Source organism: Gopherus flavomarginatus, chromosome 14, assembly GCF_025201925.1.
Source record: "Gopherus flavomarginatus isolate rGopFla2 chromosome 14, rGopFla2.mat.asm, whole genome shotgun sequence".
NCBI lineage: Eukaryota > Metazoa > Chordata > Testudines > Testudinidae > Gopherus > Gopherus flavomarginatus.
This window is the reverse complement of record NC_066630.1, coordinates 32,478,262-32,495,728: the sequence shown is the minus strand read 5'-3', so window position 1 is coordinate 32,495,728 and position 17,467 is coordinate 32,478,262. Positions and strand designations below refer to the sequence as shown.

General features: G+C 39.0%; 1 protein-coding gene across 1 annotated transcript in view; it reads right to left on the bottom strand.

The window, feature by feature from the left end:
- Positions 1-249: 249 nt before the first annotated feature.
- Positions 250-17,467, bottom strand: part of MMP2 (matrix metallopeptidase 2) — a 42,995-nt gene continuing 25,777 nt past the window's right edge. Inside the window, exons 9-13 of the mRNA XM_050922699.1 lie at positions 16,031-16,160; positions 10,057-10,193; positions 7,466-7,625; positions 3,542-3,651; positions 250-1,319 (exon numbers count right to left, since the gene is read on the bottom strand). Of these exons, the coding sequence (XP_050778656.1) occupies positions 1,216-1,319; positions 3,542-3,651; positions 7,466-7,625; positions 10,057-10,193; positions 16,031-16,160 (641 nt within the window). The 3' untranslated portion in view covers positions 250-1,215. The remainder of the gene's footprint in view (positions 1,320-3,541; positions 3,652-7,465; positions 7,626-10,056; positions 10,194-16,030; positions 16,161-17,467) is intronic.

The window sequence follows — 17,467 nt, the reverse complement described above, 5'->3', positions numbered from 1 at the left end:
TCTCGGCAGCGGGTTAGACTAGATGACCTTTGCAGTCCTTTCTGACCCTATGATTCTATGAAATATTCCAATTGGTGTAAATTGGTGCAGCTCTATTGAAGTCAACAACTGAGAATTTGAACCTGAGTTCCTAAACACTTCCAATATGCATTTCTGTTGTGGGTTAATATGGTCTTTCCTTTGACAGACACTCAATTTAACATGCTACCAAAATGCTTTGTAAATTCAAACAATTCAAGGAAGCATGTCTATGAGAATCACTGACAGCATCATTTGGTTTTATTTGCATCATTGGCATTTCGTGTGTGAGATTTTCTTTTTTCTTTTTTTTTAATGAATAAAAACATTCCATCAGGTAGTAGATTGAAAATTTTCCATCGCCCAATGTATAAGTAAGCAGGTAAACAAATAAACAAACAAGCCCCCCAATGTTATAGAGAACAAAAAAAAATAAAACAAAATAAAACAAGTTAAACATTAGTACTTGGCTTTTTATGTATAATGCATTGACCTCAAAAATCTGAGTCATTCTGTCCATATAAACAAGTGATAGTAGTAACAAAGTGCATGAAACAAATTGCTAAATTTTAACTAAGATATTAAAATAAAAAGTACTTTAAAACAATACTTTTAATACAGTTTCTTGCCATGATTCCATCATGCATCAATACAAATCAAATCCTGAGGCAACCTGTGCCTTTGACAATCTTTCTGTATGACTATGTAAATAAATGGAAACGATGACCAAAACCTGCAAGAAGGTGACAAGCGTTGAGGCAAGTCCATCTATATTCAGAGTTGTATTAAAAAAAAATAATCAAAGTGCACTACTGGTACATCTCATTTGGGCCTATTTGGGACTGGTACCCCACAGGGGACATAACCAAAGTCCAAAGAAGTCAGTTTCCATTGACTTCACTGGATTTTGATTCAGGCACCAGGGGAATAAAAGGTGTTGGATATTCTGCTACTAGCATCACTATGACTATCATGAAAACTGGAAAGTTGTGCCATATTTTTGGGATAAACATCTTTTGTATATTTAGGAAGTGCACACTCTTAAATTATCTGATGAAAGAAAGTGTAGAGTACTGGTACTTAGTGTTTTGGTACCAGTACCAGACTGGTCCATTAATTAGCATTCAGATCTATCTCTAATTACAGAAAAGGCATATAACAAAGAGTAAGTATTTGGTTATTAATATTTTGTACAGTTCAGCATCCCAGCCAATCGGATTTTACATTGCCAACTTTAACGATCTTCAAGCTAGTGGCTTCCAGTTTTAGATAATACCAGTCCTTGAAAAAATAGCTGTACTCTGTGAAGAATAAAAAAAAAGATAAATATTATGGAAAACATAATTCTTGATTATAGTTTTTGTTTGTTTCTTTATTATTTTAGCTAAACCTATAGGAATAGAAGAATTTTTTTAATGATATTTAGAAGAAACTGAGTTTTATTTTTAACAGGGTTTTTTAAATGACATTTGTATTAATAACTTTATACATATATATATATATATATATATATATATATATATATATATATATATATATATATATATATATATATGAAATCCAAAGTGGATATCAAGGGAGGACTGATTTTGAATGAAGCCCATTTTGTGAGCCTAAGTTTTATGCACACAAATATTTGCTGGCACAATCAATGTCATTTAAAAATTTAGCTCCATGGTATGAAGGTGCAATCAGGTAGGCACCTCCATGACATCCCACAAACACTTGTGCCTGGGAAGTTGTCAGTGCAAAAATGGCAGGCCACTTCTGAAAACCATGGACTAGGTCCTTAGCTGCAGCTGAGCTACATTCAGAGATGAAAGAAGCAAAGATGACTCCAAGCTACCAATATATATCCCCCCAGTCCTGAAGCTTACCATGGTCTGATTCAGATCCTGGGAGAATTAGAACAGTGCTGGAACATGCTCTAACTGGCCACTCATGATTCCAAGAAGCCATGTGGGGAAATCTCCTGGTCACGCCCTTTCCTCTTGGACCAGTTCTTATGTCAGAGGCCATGAGGCAGGATCTTATGCTGACCCTGACTAGAAGAAGCCACCACAGGAAGGCGGCTATCTGGTTTTCAGGCTTCACACCACCAGAATGGTGCAAAGCAGAGGGATTTGACCCAGACATCCATTCCAAACCTTAAGGACTGTGTCATACACATTTATATTCCGTGTGTGACTGATTCTTCTCTTATATTCCTCTACATATAGAACAGGTTTGTAACCTTCTAAAGCAGAGTTTCCTAAACTTGGGATGCCGCTTGTGTAAAGAGAGCCCCGGCGGGCCAGGCCGGTTTGTTTACGTGCCATGTCCGCAGCTCCAGCCAATTGCAGCTCCCACTGGCCTCGGTTCCCTGCTCCAAGCCAATGGGAGCTGCTGGAAGTGGTGGCCAGTACATCCCTCTGCCCGTGCCACTTCCAGCAGCTCCCATTGGCCTGGAGCAGTGAACTACAGCCAGTGGGAGCCATAATCGGCCGGACCTGTGGACGAGGCAGGTAAACAAACCAGCCCTGCCCTCCAGGGGCTTTCCCTACACAAGCAGCATCCCAAATTTGGGAAACACTGTCCTAGAGGATAGTGACAGAAAAAGCTATGGCCTTCAAGCTACCCATGCACAAGACGTGGCATATAAAACATAAAGACAAAATGATGACCCAGTATACAAATTATATTGACAATGAGGTAAGTGTTGGGTAAGTGCCCAACAGTTCAGAATTGTTATTCAATTCAAAATTTCAGGTGTTTAGACAAAATCTAACATTGCCCTGACTTTCTCATGAGAAGTCTGTTTCCCCATGAGCATTTTGGCAATCTGATTCTGGTCAAGTATTCTGGCAGAAGACCCTTTTCTGAGGTATATTATTACTTCCACTTCTGATCCATGATGGAAACAAAGTGGAGAAAACTCCTCCAAAGTAGAGATGTTCCGGTTGGCAAAACTTGGCTTCTGACTCCCTTCAGGGTTCCATATTTCACAATATGGCTCAAACCCATCTCTGCTCCAGCCAGTTCTCTAATGGGCTGTTTTAAACATGGTTTTGGAATGGGGAGGAACTGTGTTATCTAATTTGGTTTGCTCATTTCTAAAAAGGGAAAATGAGAACTAAAAATCAAAGGATTCCTTTGCTACTAAATCTATTTCTAAGAGACTTCCTTTCCAAGGGACCGGTGTCAGGGGAGCTTAAATACTTTCAATATCAACGGTAGCAGATTTTTTAAATACAAGTACTGCATGAAAGTGGTACTGATTTGAAAGGATGGTTGTTTTTTACAGGAACCGGAAACGTTCAGGAAACGTAATAATTCCTAAATATTTTTCTTTAAGAGTAAATTGAGAGCAATGGGATATTTAACTGAAAAATTTATTTCAGCTGGCAGCATGCCAAGCAGAATGATTGATTGGCTGCATGTTCATTAGCCACTAGAAATGGATGTCTCCAGGAAGTCCAGAAGTAGACAAGCGCAATACACACTTGAAAGGAAGCTCTATAATGACTTATGCCATACTGCTCACCACTTCCGCTGAGATCCAGCACAGCATCTAGGTTATCTGGAACTCCATTCCAAGCATCAGCAATTAATTTAGGGAACCCAGGGTCCATTTTCTTCTTTACTTCATTGTACCTGCAGAAGATAACACCCCATAATCACGTCTTTATTTAATTGTAACATTTGTTGCTACCTTTCAGGAAGTCACCAGTAACTTTGGCTGTACAAAATATTTACATGTGAAATTCAATAATCGTGTTTTCACACTGTTTCATTTTCATTAAACTGGTCCAATTTTGTGAAAATCCTGTGAATTTTTGCAGCTTTTCCGTTTGAAAATGCAATCAGTTCTGAACTGAAAATGGACCTCACTTTCACCCAGACAATCTTTTCTGATTAATGCCATCAATTTCCCAAAATTCATATTTAAAACTTCAAAACATAATTCCAGTGAAGATCAACTTTTGCTCTGCAACCAACTTTTCAAAATGGCACATTTTGCTGTATAACAGCCGGTTTGTGAAGATTCCATGCAAAGCTCCATTTCTGAGCTATAGAAATTACCCAGAATGAAATTACAAATAGTTTTGCATGAAATTTAACCACAAATCTCCACTGTTTTCACACAGCCCTACCAGTAATGATAAAAATAATGGTTACAAGAGCTAAACTTCCTTACAATGTGTTACTACCAGTAATAGCTTAGCTTGGAAAACCCGAGAAATTAAACCAACCCAATTACTTTCATTTGTTATACTTTTGGGGCCAAATCCTCAACTAGTATAAATCAGTTTAGCTCCACTGGACTTATATCTACTTTCCAACATCCTTTTGAGGTGACTGGAGCTTTGCCAATTTCTACCAGTTGAGGATCTGATGCTTTGTTCACTTTGAGCACTTCACTCTAGACTAGCCTGTGCACAGGGAGAGGAAAGATGTAAGAAGCCTTTTCCCTGTTTTCATAGTCCACATACAGTTAATCCACAAGTGACTGTCCCAATGCACATAGGAGCATAGGGACTAATCCCATTCTGTGATGCTTGGGATGCAGGATATTCCCAAGGGGGCAGGGGGGCTATGGCCTGGCTCTCTACCTCACGTGGACCTAGGGACTGACACTGATTCCCGGAAGGAGGGGAGAGGAGAGTCTGCAAAATTTACCAAGGGATGGTAGCAATTGATGTGCCTATGCCCCTAGTACAGGACTGCATCAGTGAGCCTCAGTTTAACCTGTGGTGGTGGATTGATCTCTTCATGATCATCTTCACTTCCTACACACAAATACCATACAGAAGTGTTTATATTCTTGTTCTATACATAGCCTGATTCTCCTCTCCCTTACTAGTTTTACACACATAAAACTCTCTTGATTTCGACCGAGTTACTCCTGATTTATACTGACGTAATTTAGATCAAAATTAAGCCCATACATTCAAGAAGAGATTTAAAATTATGACTTTTTTTTCTATTACTAGTTAAGCAAAACCTACTTTGGGGGCTAAACCATCCTGCAGTGAAGTTTTAAAAGTTTAGCTGTGGAATTTATAAACCAACTCCCCTCACCACCAGCCCAATAAATCTTCCTGGCTTACCAATCCTGTCACGAAGACACTGAAAGGGAGGCAGTGGGCTTCATTCTTATACCTCTGTTTAAAGCTTGTGATAATGACATGAAAACGACTTTGCAAAGTAGTTATTTTGATTCTGTCTGGCAGAGTACTTGTATAAAATAAAACAGCTGCATATTAAATGGTTATAATGTCTGTGTTAAACACAGTTGCCTTTTCCCAAATGTTTTTTGATTGCTTGCTATCTTCTTTACGCAGATATAAATCAGTTAAGCTGTTAAGTTGCTTAACAATAAATTATACATTCTACAGTGACTGCAACTGATAAGGGGCTTTGATAGAAATAGTGTCTGAGATCAGAGTGATAAATTTCTTGAAGACCCAAAGGTACAGTTAATCAAAACAGTGAGTGTTAAGGAGGAAACTAGCAGCTTTGCTAACTCCTGGTCTGTAATTTCCAGTATTACAAATGGCTATATTATAAATACTTGAAAACATTAAACATGATCAGCTGCATAGTTAATATTTTCAAAGTGAGTGATAAGCAATCTTGCTTTTTAAGATCAATGCCTGTATTTTCAGATAATGGGGAAAAGAAGAGTGCTGTTCTCAAAGGTAATTAATCATACTTGTCTTTCAAATGGTAACCTTTGTGAAAGGATATTTTATGTACTTATAGGAATTCATAGCCACTAGGATATAAAAAAGACACACCATCTACCCTGTTCACAACATGAAATTATTGTTCATATAAAAAGGATTCATGCATTCTAGATGTATCTTTGATATGTGATATAGCTTACATTTCACTGAAAGAATACTTGAAACCTTGGGAACATATTACATCTGTAGTAGGAGCGTCCTGGTTTTTCCTTGTTTCTATATTGTCAATTAATGAATGGCTCTTATTTCTACCTGGAATTTAAAGTGTATGTTCTTAAAACCAAACCCTGCCCTAATTCTATGTGCGAAGAAGGTCTGTCTGGTGATTAAAGCAGGAGCCAGGATGTCAGGATTCCGCTCCCAGCTTTACTACTTTCTTCATGTGTATTCCTTAGGTAAGTCATCGCAGTTTAGCGAAGCACTCAGACAGGTGACTAATTTTAAGAACCTATTTTTGTGCCAAAACCTGCTGACAGTTATACTCATGCAACTCCACGAAATAAAATAAAATGAGTACATTTTTCTTCAGATACAACTTAAGATATTTGATACTAACCTTTCAATCACACTCATAGACCTGCGGTTAAAGACATTTCCTTCTAGCACAGGACTCAGTTAGACTTTCTAGACAGGGACAGGTGTGAAGGAGCTGTCCTTTCCTTCTAGCACAAAGTTAGCCAAAACTTCCTGCTGTCCAACTCTTTGAGTATTACTTTGATTATTTGGGAAGGAAGAATAATTTTCAGGAAACTGGTTTCAGTCCCCAGGTCTGCCACAGACTTCCTATATGACTTTAGTCAAGTCTTTCAATCTCTGTGCTTCAATTCCCTTTCTGTAAAATGGGGATAATCCTTATTTTCACCCAGTCTTTGTCTGTCTTGTCTATTTAAAGTATAAGCTCTTTGGTGCAGGAACTGTCATTTACTATATGTAACTACTATGTCTGGCACAACAGGATCTCATCTTTGTTAGAACCTCTGAGCCCTATCATAATACGTGACAAATAATAAAAATAAGAATATGACATTTGAATTCTGCCTTTGGTTACTTATGTTGCATAATATTATTTTAACTTTCTGACAGACATTTCCAGCATGACTCTTAGGGCACATTAATATACACACTAGTATTTCTGGGTTATCTGTGGACATCCTCACAAAGACAGCTTGCCTTGCTGTGCATGGAAAACATATGAAAAGGATTGCAGACGCAGTCAAAATAAATTTCAAATTAAGGTGTGACAAAAGATTAACAGATATATTTCAGCAGGATGTGCCCAGCTCCCCTCAACACCAACTAGATAAGTAGAGCAAATATGTTAGCCCTTTGTTATTTCTGTTGCTACATGAAGAGCAGTTATCCCAAAGTTTGCTAGCCCTATATTGTCGCCTCCCACCCCCCCACATATTTCTGGCCAATGCCCTTCAGGAATAGCAGTTTAAGGGGAGATTTTTCAAAGGCACAGATGGCAGTTAGATGCTTTCTGCCAGTGACTTTCACCTAGCTATGATTTGTGCCTCTGAAAATCTCAGAGATTTATTCCAGGCCTTGTCACCTGACCACCTTGTTTCTGTGCTGCCAAGGGATATAATTTTCTTAGGCTCTTGTCTGGCAAAACATTTTGCAGCAAACACCAGAGCCTAAATGAGAACAAGTATCCACCACAAGAGCTGTAAGTTTAGTTAAGGGCTCACCACCTTAACTGTAATGTGTCTCACCTCCAAAACTTGTCTCCTGCAAAAATGTATGTCTTCTTGTTTTTGCTCCAGTTAAAAGCTGCATTGACGTGTTGTACCTCGGGAGGTAACCCCAGACTGGTGAGTTTCTTTGGATATCCTCTCTCCAAAGTACTGGCGGAATAAACCCAGTACTCATTTCCTAAGTGGGAAAAACACTTAGTTACATGGTAGTTAACTCTATTACAAAGTGGATTAACCAAAAAAGCTATTTCTGTTTTGTGACACTTCATAGGATCTTTTATCATCCTACTTATATTACTAGTAAGCAATGTGTTCCGGTAGGCAGAGCACTAGACTGAGGCTCAGGAATTATGGTTCTGTTCCTGGTTCTGGCATTGACCTGATGCTTGGCTTTGGACATATAGCATCCCCTCTCTGTGCCTCTGTTTCCCTTCCTACTTGTCATCTGGCTTGTCTATTGAGATTGTAAGCTTTCTGGGACAGCGGGTGCCTCTGACTATGACATGCATAGGCCTTGCTGTCAGTTGGGTTTATTGTAGTACAAATAATTAACAATGATAATCTGGTTGGATGATGAAGTCTTAAAGCAGGGTAGTCTGAAGGCCAAACACAGCCTATATCCTACCCATACCCACCCTCTCCATGTATCTGTGGTTTGTTTATTTCAGAAATTTCTATTCATCCATCAAGTTAGATACAAGAATATCACATATTAAGTAGTCGTCTATATCTCTATTTTAAAAGGCCCTGATTCTGTGGTCCTTGATTTCTAATATGATCCAAAATACATACAAATCAAAGGGCCAAATTCTGCAACCTTTACATTGTTTGGTATCTTACTCAGTGAATATTTCCATTGACTCCAGTGAAATTACCCACCGGTGACCATGGAAACTTTCGCCATGAAAGAATATTTCTATTGGCCCTAATTATATTACAATAACTATGAATGTCAGAAAGCTTTCCGATGACTTCACTGGAAGTTGGCCAGAACTAAGTTATCTAACACAAGAAAGGTGCAAGGTGCAACATTGAACTTCCTGGCAAACTCATAGATTCGCAGATTCCAGGGCCACAAGGGATCACTGTGACAATCTAGTCTATAATGCAGGCCATAGAACTAACTCAGAATAATTCATAGAGCAGAGCTTTTAGAACAACATCCAATCTTGATTTAAAAATGGTCAGTGATGGCCAGATTAGATTGTTCCAATACTTAATTACCCTCACCATGGAAATTTACTCCTTATTTCCAGTCTGAATGTGTCTTGCTTGAACTTGGATCGGGTTATACCTTTCTTTTCTAGACTAGAGCCTATTATTAAATATTTGTTCCTCATGTAGGTACTCATAGACTCTGCTCTACTTCAGATTCCCCTGTTTATGCATCTCAGAATTGCAGTAGCTATCTTGGCCAATGAGTATACTAGGAGCTCATGTTCAGTTGATTATCCACCACAACCCGCAAATCTTTTCATAGTTACTGCTTCCCAGGATAATCTTCTCCATCCTGTAAGTTACCAGCATGGCCTTTCAGAAGCAAAATGTGGCTGCTCCTGTACAAAGCATTTTAGGGTATTTGGGCTAGAGGCAGTTTCCTACTGATCTTTTAGTGTTTGCTGGTCTTTCCTGTTTAGAATTTTTCTAAAGCAATTGCATTTCTCTGCAAAAAACAAAACAAAAAACTACACCAAACCAAACAAAATAAAATCTCCGAAGTCCGCCACAACTAACAATAATATTTACTGGAGATGGCATATCAAAGCATTTTGACTGTGCTGAGTTTTTATTTTTTTACCATGTTTCTTAACTCCAATAGCCAATCAAACATGGGGAATAAATTAACAATACTTTTTCCCCCTGAGCAGAAAATGTACAACAGCATTAGCCATGTGTTTTTTACATGACTGGAGATGTTTAGTCATGTTGCAATGGATTCTGAAGGATAGTTTTTGCTGGCTCAGTTTTCCAAACATTGAAAACAATCTCCCAGCTGTATTAGTTTGGCTAAGCTCACTGGAGCATATATATGACTGACTTAAAATGTACAGTATACTGATTTGTATCTATTATTATCCTCGCCCGTCAAGCTAGCCAGCATGCCCGCATGCGTCCTCTCTTCCTGATGAGTAATCCGAGTTAGACTCCTGGAATGCAGAGCAGGAATTTGTCTTTGACAGACAGTAGAGGTGCAGCAGCAGAACATGGAAAGGAATGGAATAAAGTCTAAGATTCTCAAAGAAAAGTGATCTGTACTGATACTGTAGCTGACAGTGAGGGTGACCTGGACAAAGGGAAGGGTGACATTCAGTGTGAGTGAAATGCCAGCATTCTCATACAATGAATCAGCTTTGCATATTGCCAAGTTTTTCTTTCAAGATGCTAACAGCCTTTCAGCACCCAGTGGGTTAATGGCAGCGGAGGGTGCTCAGCACCTTGCAGATTCTAGACCTTTAGTCACAGGAAAGGAATAGCTGAAATCCGACATTCATAATAGATCTGATATGGCTGCCCTCAGAGGTACATTTCCCTCATCCAGTGTAGCATTTAGAAGACTGAATTTGAATGCAGTGCTTATGCAAGCTATGTTTACAACTTCAAACCAATACCTGAAAAAAACACCGTCTTCTCTTCCTGAGGGGCCTCATAGACAGCATCGATTTTTTCTGGCACCTCTGGCCAGAATGTAGCAACAAGCAAGGGACCTGTGGGTTTATTTCGGGGGTTTACAGTCCTCCACATGAATCTGAACAGAACAGAAAATGGCACAGGCTTTACAATGAACTGATTCATCAGCACATCTGTTTCTCATCATATCTGGCAAAGGCATATGTGCCTGAACACGCACATGCTCTCACGTGGTCTAGCAACAGCAGCACAAACTTATAACTGCTTGGCTATACATTCAAAACTGTGCCTGGGAGGTTAAATGAATCCTCCTGCAGCAGGCTAATGAAATGGTTGCATAATCTGTGGCACGCCGGAACCCCACTGAAGTGAAGTAGATTAATGGCTGAAGGGTTCATGTTGCTTCTTGCGCCAGAGTAAAATGTATTCTGTGCTTCAATTATACAAATAAAACCATTTACAAGGCAGTTACATGATTACAGTTATCCTGCTGTTGTGTATGGAGCAGATGGACAAGCATTTGACAAATGCAGACATTTGCATCCCATGAATTGCTCTTGCAATTATTATTGTAGGGACTAAAAATTCAAATTGAATAACTATATATCAAGCAGCTGGGAAGTGAGTTTGGCTGTAAGAGAAACCTTAAACATTAAACATGTTCATTAGAGAAATGCTTATTTTATGTACAAGCAGTATCCTGATTTGATTTAAGATTTTAAAAAACTGTAATTATCTTTCAGTGGCAGTGCATTGTGCAGAAGGCACTTGATATTAACAAAGGCACTACTGTTTTTCTCCCCTGTTGAAGGAACAGCCTCCCGCCACCCCCAGCCCCAACAGAACAAAAGCATATAGCAATTTGCCAATTTTTTAAGATGAAAAATCAACAAGCTAGCTGAAGCCCTGTTGCAACATACTTTAGCTGGTAGCTAGTAAACTAATTATCAGGTCAAATCCAGCTTTAATCATTCTGAAAATTAGAAGCTGAAAAAAATGTGCCAGTTTTTCTCACCCCTAACTGGAATCCTTTTCTCATGAAACTCTCAAAGACTGAAATTGGATTTCAGTGTTGCCTAAAAATTGCAGGATCAGGCCCTAAATTGCCTTTATAGATTGCTGTACCACCCATCAGTTGAAATCTGACTATGAATAAAAGGAGCTAGCAAGGACACAAATTTAGAGCATTTTAATATGTATTTGTAGGTACGATAGTTTTTTGTCTCATTTCTAAAATTAAACAATTATGATGATAGGGTGTAGTAGCTGATATGAGGAAGATAGCAAATGACTAAACGTATGTTACTTTTCCTCTTTTTTCACAAAAGTTTTGTTAGATATAAGTTGGTCTTAATAACTGGGATAATGATGTCTTAATGTGTTCTATTTTTCACTGATATAAACATCAATTTCATATTTATTTTTAATGAAGAATAATCAGAGTAGCTATGGCAGGCCACACACACACACACACACACACACACACACACACACACACACACACACACACACAAGCAAATTTACTGATACACTATATGAAAAGAGTCCTTTTCCTATTGCCTATTATATGTTTCTTTTCTTTCACAAGCAAAGCAGATCACGTGACATAAGGAACTCCATGTAACACATATCTGCTACTACATATATAGCTTTTGGTAAACGATTATCCTTAGAGAAGGGCCTAAGTTGCAGAATTCTGATCCATTTTAGTGGCTCTGCTCCCTTTTGCAAAGTTTGGTTCAAATTTAGGCTCTAATCAGAGAAAAGGGCCTGTGATTCAAATCCACATTAGGATTCTAAACCTCCCAGAGCCCAGAAGGGTTCGAAAGCAGGGATGTGGTTCACGCCCATCTCTACTGAATGGAGCCCATCAAAATATTTTTGACACAACAGTTTTCTGTTGGAAAATTCAGTTTAGTCAAAAGTGATATGTTTTGTGGTTACGTGTTGATTCCAGCAAAAAATTCAATGCAAAAGAGGAGAAATGAACTTTCTTGTTTCATTTCAATAATGCTGAAACATTTTGTTTAGACTTTTATACTAAATATTAATTTAACATTGTGTATTACATATATATAAAATGCATATAATATATTCTGTTTTTACATTCGTGAAACAAAATGAGTCAGTGGATTTGAATTTACATTTTTTGGACTTTTCATTTTGCAGGAAATTTCTAATTTTTTTTTGTTCCAATTGAATGAAAACAAATTTCTAAATGCTGGAATTTCCCACTGAACATAAATTCCAATTTCCTCCCAGCTCGACTAATTAATAAGATTGCTTCCTATATCCTCATTGGAAAGGCTAGCAGGCCTTTTAATACGGGACCTCCTGCTTATGTAGAGTAGCACATATACACAGTATTTCCCTTCCCTCATTTCTTGATTCTACATACATCTGTACGGAGAGGAAAACCAAAACCAAAACCCTTTGCTTTGAAGAGTTCATCTAGTCGTTCTCCTTAGTCCTCTCTGTCTTACATCTATGTGATATAAAAATTGGATTCTTTGGTCATTTTTATTATTAAGGTGGGTGAGTCATAAAAGTCACAGGCCCCATGACTCAATGTTATTTCTTAATTCCAGAAATGGACCACAAGGTTGTTTTCTGCCTTCTCCTCTAATATTGGGAAATACAGCATACAAATATAGGCGAATGAATTCCAAAGTAAACCAAATAAATAGTCACACCCTCTCTTTGCTGAATGTTAGATAAAGTATGAGTCAGTCTGAACAATTTGTTTTAATCTTTATATTGTTCTTGGAACAATTAAATTATTCCGACTGTGTGTTGAATTTCATATTTCCCTATGATTTTGTATATTATAAAATGACCTGACATGGCTGATGCCTTGTACATACACATTCATAATACTTGCATGTGAGTTTCAAGAGCAAGAGATCTATGTGAATAATATAGTTGATTAAAACAAGGCAATTGCTGATTACACTAATGCTATGACTTGCACTACCACTAGCAGCTGCCAAACAAAGAAAGGAGGGGAGACAGGTGGAGAGGAACTGCCAGAGGCTGTTGCTGGGCTCAGCAGAGGTGCCCTTCATAAGGAAACGGAAGTATGGTGTATTTATACCTGACAACCTCCTCTCTCTTTCCCAGGACATTGAATGGAAATTTCTTCTGGAATCTTGGATTTTAAAGGCTGGGAAACTGTTTTTAGTAGGATCTGTTTTCAGAGATGATCTCTATTTGTGCCAGAAAATAATTATGGCAAAAATGGAAGCTGGCTTGGGGCCTGGCTGAAAATTAGGCCCTAAAAATGATACATATGGCACTGGAGTATCAATTTTAATACCACAATTCAGAAGTGGTATGAGCTAGCCCCTAGTCAGGCAGGTTTTGCAAACATTTCAAGTTACTTTTTGTGCATGCAACAAATTTGACTCCACAGATTTTTTTCCCCTGCATTTAATCTTTGTTGTTGTTTTGTTTAAAGGTGATTGACGTTATTGAAATGCCATGTGTTTAGCTAAAAGGAAGCCTGAGCTAAGGGTTGCCCTCACACATCGAGGCTAGCAGAAGTGTGTGCCCTGTGTGTGGTAAACAGAAAGTGGTTCAGGTCCTGCGGTCCACTCCTTTGTAGCTCAGGCATGGAACGGTCCAAAGGTGGCTTTCTGCAATGTTTGCCCTCCATGCAACTGCCCACAGCCCACAAGGGACCTTTCTGGCAGCTGCACATCACCAGATTGTAGGGAAGCCCTGGTCACACCTACTTTTTTGGGGGTTGAAAGGAATAGCACGGGAGCTTCTAAGTGCCCCAGTGCCAGCAGAGATTCCTTCCCAAGGGAAATCTCCTGAGGCCCCTTATACCCATAACACCACAAAGCAGCTTCAGCGGGAGTTTTCTTCATAGTCTCTCTACTGTGTTCCTCTCTCCTCCATCTGTTACCCCACTCTCTGTTACTTGACCAGAAAACCAGTAACAGAGCAAAAGTTAACCTCCCAAACCTTGGCCCTTGATTCTGATCTCACATGCATGTAAATTGGGAGTAAATCCACTGTGGAGTTACATAGTGGTGAAGCAGGCCCCAAGAGCTTGCCTCTCCCTTCTGCTCTTTTTCTCTGAAAGGATGATCAAAGAACATGGCTTAGGCAATATTATTTCGCAGAAAATCATAAGTGTTCCAGCTGAAAATTAAACGTGGAGGAGATTTCTGGGCATACAACACCAGCAGGCACAAATGATTATTAAATGGCCTGAGACTGGAAGCTCCACACCAGATATTTTGTGAGCATGCCCAGTTTGGTTATTTAGTTCCGTTCTGTGCATCCAAGTCTCTCTTGTTTCAGCAGAGCACATAGCTGTTGTGGTTTCCAGTACTGCTGGAAAAATGGCCTTTGTGCCTGTTTATCTAGGACAATAATATAACCATCGACATTCGGATTCATGCCAATTTCATATTTTACAGCACTGCATGAGCAGTTTCAAACAAGGAAGTCTGCTTCTTTTAAACAAGTGAGATTCATTTTTACGTTTTTAGCTATTATTAAAAAGCATAATTTCTAAAATGAATTTACTCACGCACAAATGAGTATGAATGTGCACACATATATACTCCCCCGCACATACTGTATCATGTATATAAACACATAGGCTGAGTTCATAGATTTTATGGCCAGAAAGAGCCATTATGATTATTTAGTCTACTCTTCTGTATAATACAGTTCTCTGTTTTTGTGGCAATAATAAAACATTGGATTATTGGAGCAATGAGTGTACTTTTCACTCTTTTATTGTGTGTTACTTTTTGCAACTCACAGACACAGAAATTGGATGGGTCAGTTCCATTTGATAGTTTGGCCAGGTTCACTTTCTGGTCCTAAATCTAGCTGTTGTGTTTGTCTCTCTCTCACACGCACGCACGCACGCATGCACGCACGCACACACACACACACACACACACACGGCCAGAACCTTAGCTATAGCCAGAGAATGCTTGGTGTAACCGAGCAATGAAGAGGCGGGGGGGAGCACAAGAGTGCTGTTTATACTCCCCCAACTGAAGCTGGTTGGGAGTTTTCTGGCTAAATGTTTTTTCATTACTGAGTCATCAAAACGGAACTAGTTCCCAGAAATATATTTGTTTCAATGATCTTCTGGCAAAACATAAGTGGGTTCCAATGGAGCCCTGTCTGGTTTCCTGCCACCTTGCCTAGCATGCTGCTGAGAAGTCCAGGCTCCCAATGTCAGTGGCTCTAGGAGCACCCCTGCTATTCAGACTGTCTTTGAGTTGGGGACCCCAGGGGTCTCCCTGTGGCAGAGCCCAAGCTACTGCAGAGATGGGATCTGGAAGCCCTTGGTAGCTCCAGCTCTAGACAAACCTCCCAAACCTGCAGAAGAGAGTCTGGGAAAATCTGAGGATCCTGAGACTTGTAGGTTCCTGGCTCCCAATCATTTAAACAAACAAACAAGATTAATTCTAAATCCTGCCCCTCCCTCCCTCTTCTCCCCCCCCCTCTCCCCACGATTTCCCTTCCATGAGAAATTTCATCATTTCCACTTTGTTCTGAAACAGAATATTTGGTTTCTTCAGAATTTTGGATTTTCCCTTGGATTGAAATTCCAGTTTTCAACCAGAATTTTACAGAATTGCTTTGACAGTATAGCACAAACTTTCCTTCTGCTTCAAGTAATCACAGAATCATAGGGTAAGATGGGACCACAAGGGTCATCTAGTCTAACCCTCTGCCAAGATCCACAGATGGCTCCAGCCTCCTTTTGAAAACCTCCAGTGAAGGAGCTTCCACAACCTCTCTAGGCATCTGTTCCGTTGTCCTCCTGTTCTCACATTGTTTCCTGAGATTTAATCTAAATCTGCTATGTTGTAGTTTGAACCCATTGCCTCTTGTCCTGCCCTCTGTGGCAAGAGAAAACAACTTTTTTCCATCTTTTTTATGGCAGCCTCTTATCACTAGGCAATGTGTCTCACTTACCTGTCTTTGAAGAAAAACGTTTCTCCTCTAATTTGGGAGACACCATCAAATATGACGTCTTGTTTGCATAACGTTGGGGTGACTGGTCCAAGTGTTGGAGCTGGCTCTGGCCCAAAATCAGTGGATCCTCCTACAATGAAGAACAGATTTATACTCTAATGTTTGAGTGTATTGTTGTTCTAATAATGTGGAGACCCCAAACTGCTATAAATCATTTAAGGGAAACAATCACTTCAGTTGTTTGGAGGTTATATTTGATGGAAATTAGAAAATGTTTCAGAGGCTGTGTAGTTCAGTGGACAGGGCACTAGGTTAGGACTCAGAAAGTCTTGGGGTGGGAGGAGTCTATTCCCAGCATTGCCAGTAGACTGCTGCGTGAGCTTTGTCAAGATAGGTCATTTCTATGTGCCTGTATTTCCTCTCCTACCCACAGTTGATCTAGTCTATTTAGTCAGGAAGATTTTCAGGACAGATAATTTTTGTTAGCAATTTGCAACTATTAACTTTGAGAATTTTTTTGCCCAGTGATGGGATAGTTTAAGATATAACAAACTAAAGTTTCTTAAAACAGCGTATGCCATGATATCTGAACTGATGTGCAGATAATTCTGAATACTATACATACTAGCTTTTGTACTGCAGTTTTTCCAGTCTGCTAATAGTTTATGAGTCATAAATACTCATTTTGAGCCATTTGTTGCCTTTCTTCCCTCATTAAGAATCAAAATGTTCTCTTCAGAACATGCACTTTGCCATCTGTTGGATTTTATTTTGTTTTGTTATTTGGCCGTGGCTGCGTTGCCTGGTGTAGCATCTGGCTGCTCCTTAGCAATCAGGTGATTTTACATCATTAAACAAAATGTGACTCCAGCTGATTTGATGTAGCTCCAACTAATGCTAGAAAATGTGTAATGAACAATAATTCCAAAAGAAAAATACAAGTTTGTTTACAAAAATGAAAAGTTCTTTGAGTTAAAGTATTACTTCAGTTAGTTAAAGAGGCAGGAAGGATGGTCTTCTGGTTAAGCCTTAGGGCTGTGACTTAAGAGACTTGGGTTACATTCTGAGCTCTTCCAGAATCTTTTAATTACGAACTTGTGAATATCTCTTAACCTTACTGTGTCTCACTTCCCAATCTTTTGGTAGTATGCTGCATCCTTTTCTGCTTCCATCCCTTTGTCTTGTCTATTTAGATTGTAAAATATTCCAAGCAGGAATACTTTTTACATGTTTATGTGCAGCACCTCACACAATGAGGTCCAGTCTTGGTTGGGCTCTCCAGACTTTACACAAATGATTAAATAATTTCAATTAAAGAGCCCAGGAATTGGAAAAAATGAATATCCGAGTCAGTTTTTTGAATAAAGAACATATATCTGGTAATTATTTGGTATTATTATTAGCATTCCTAAGGTGTCCAGAACTACAGAATCAAGG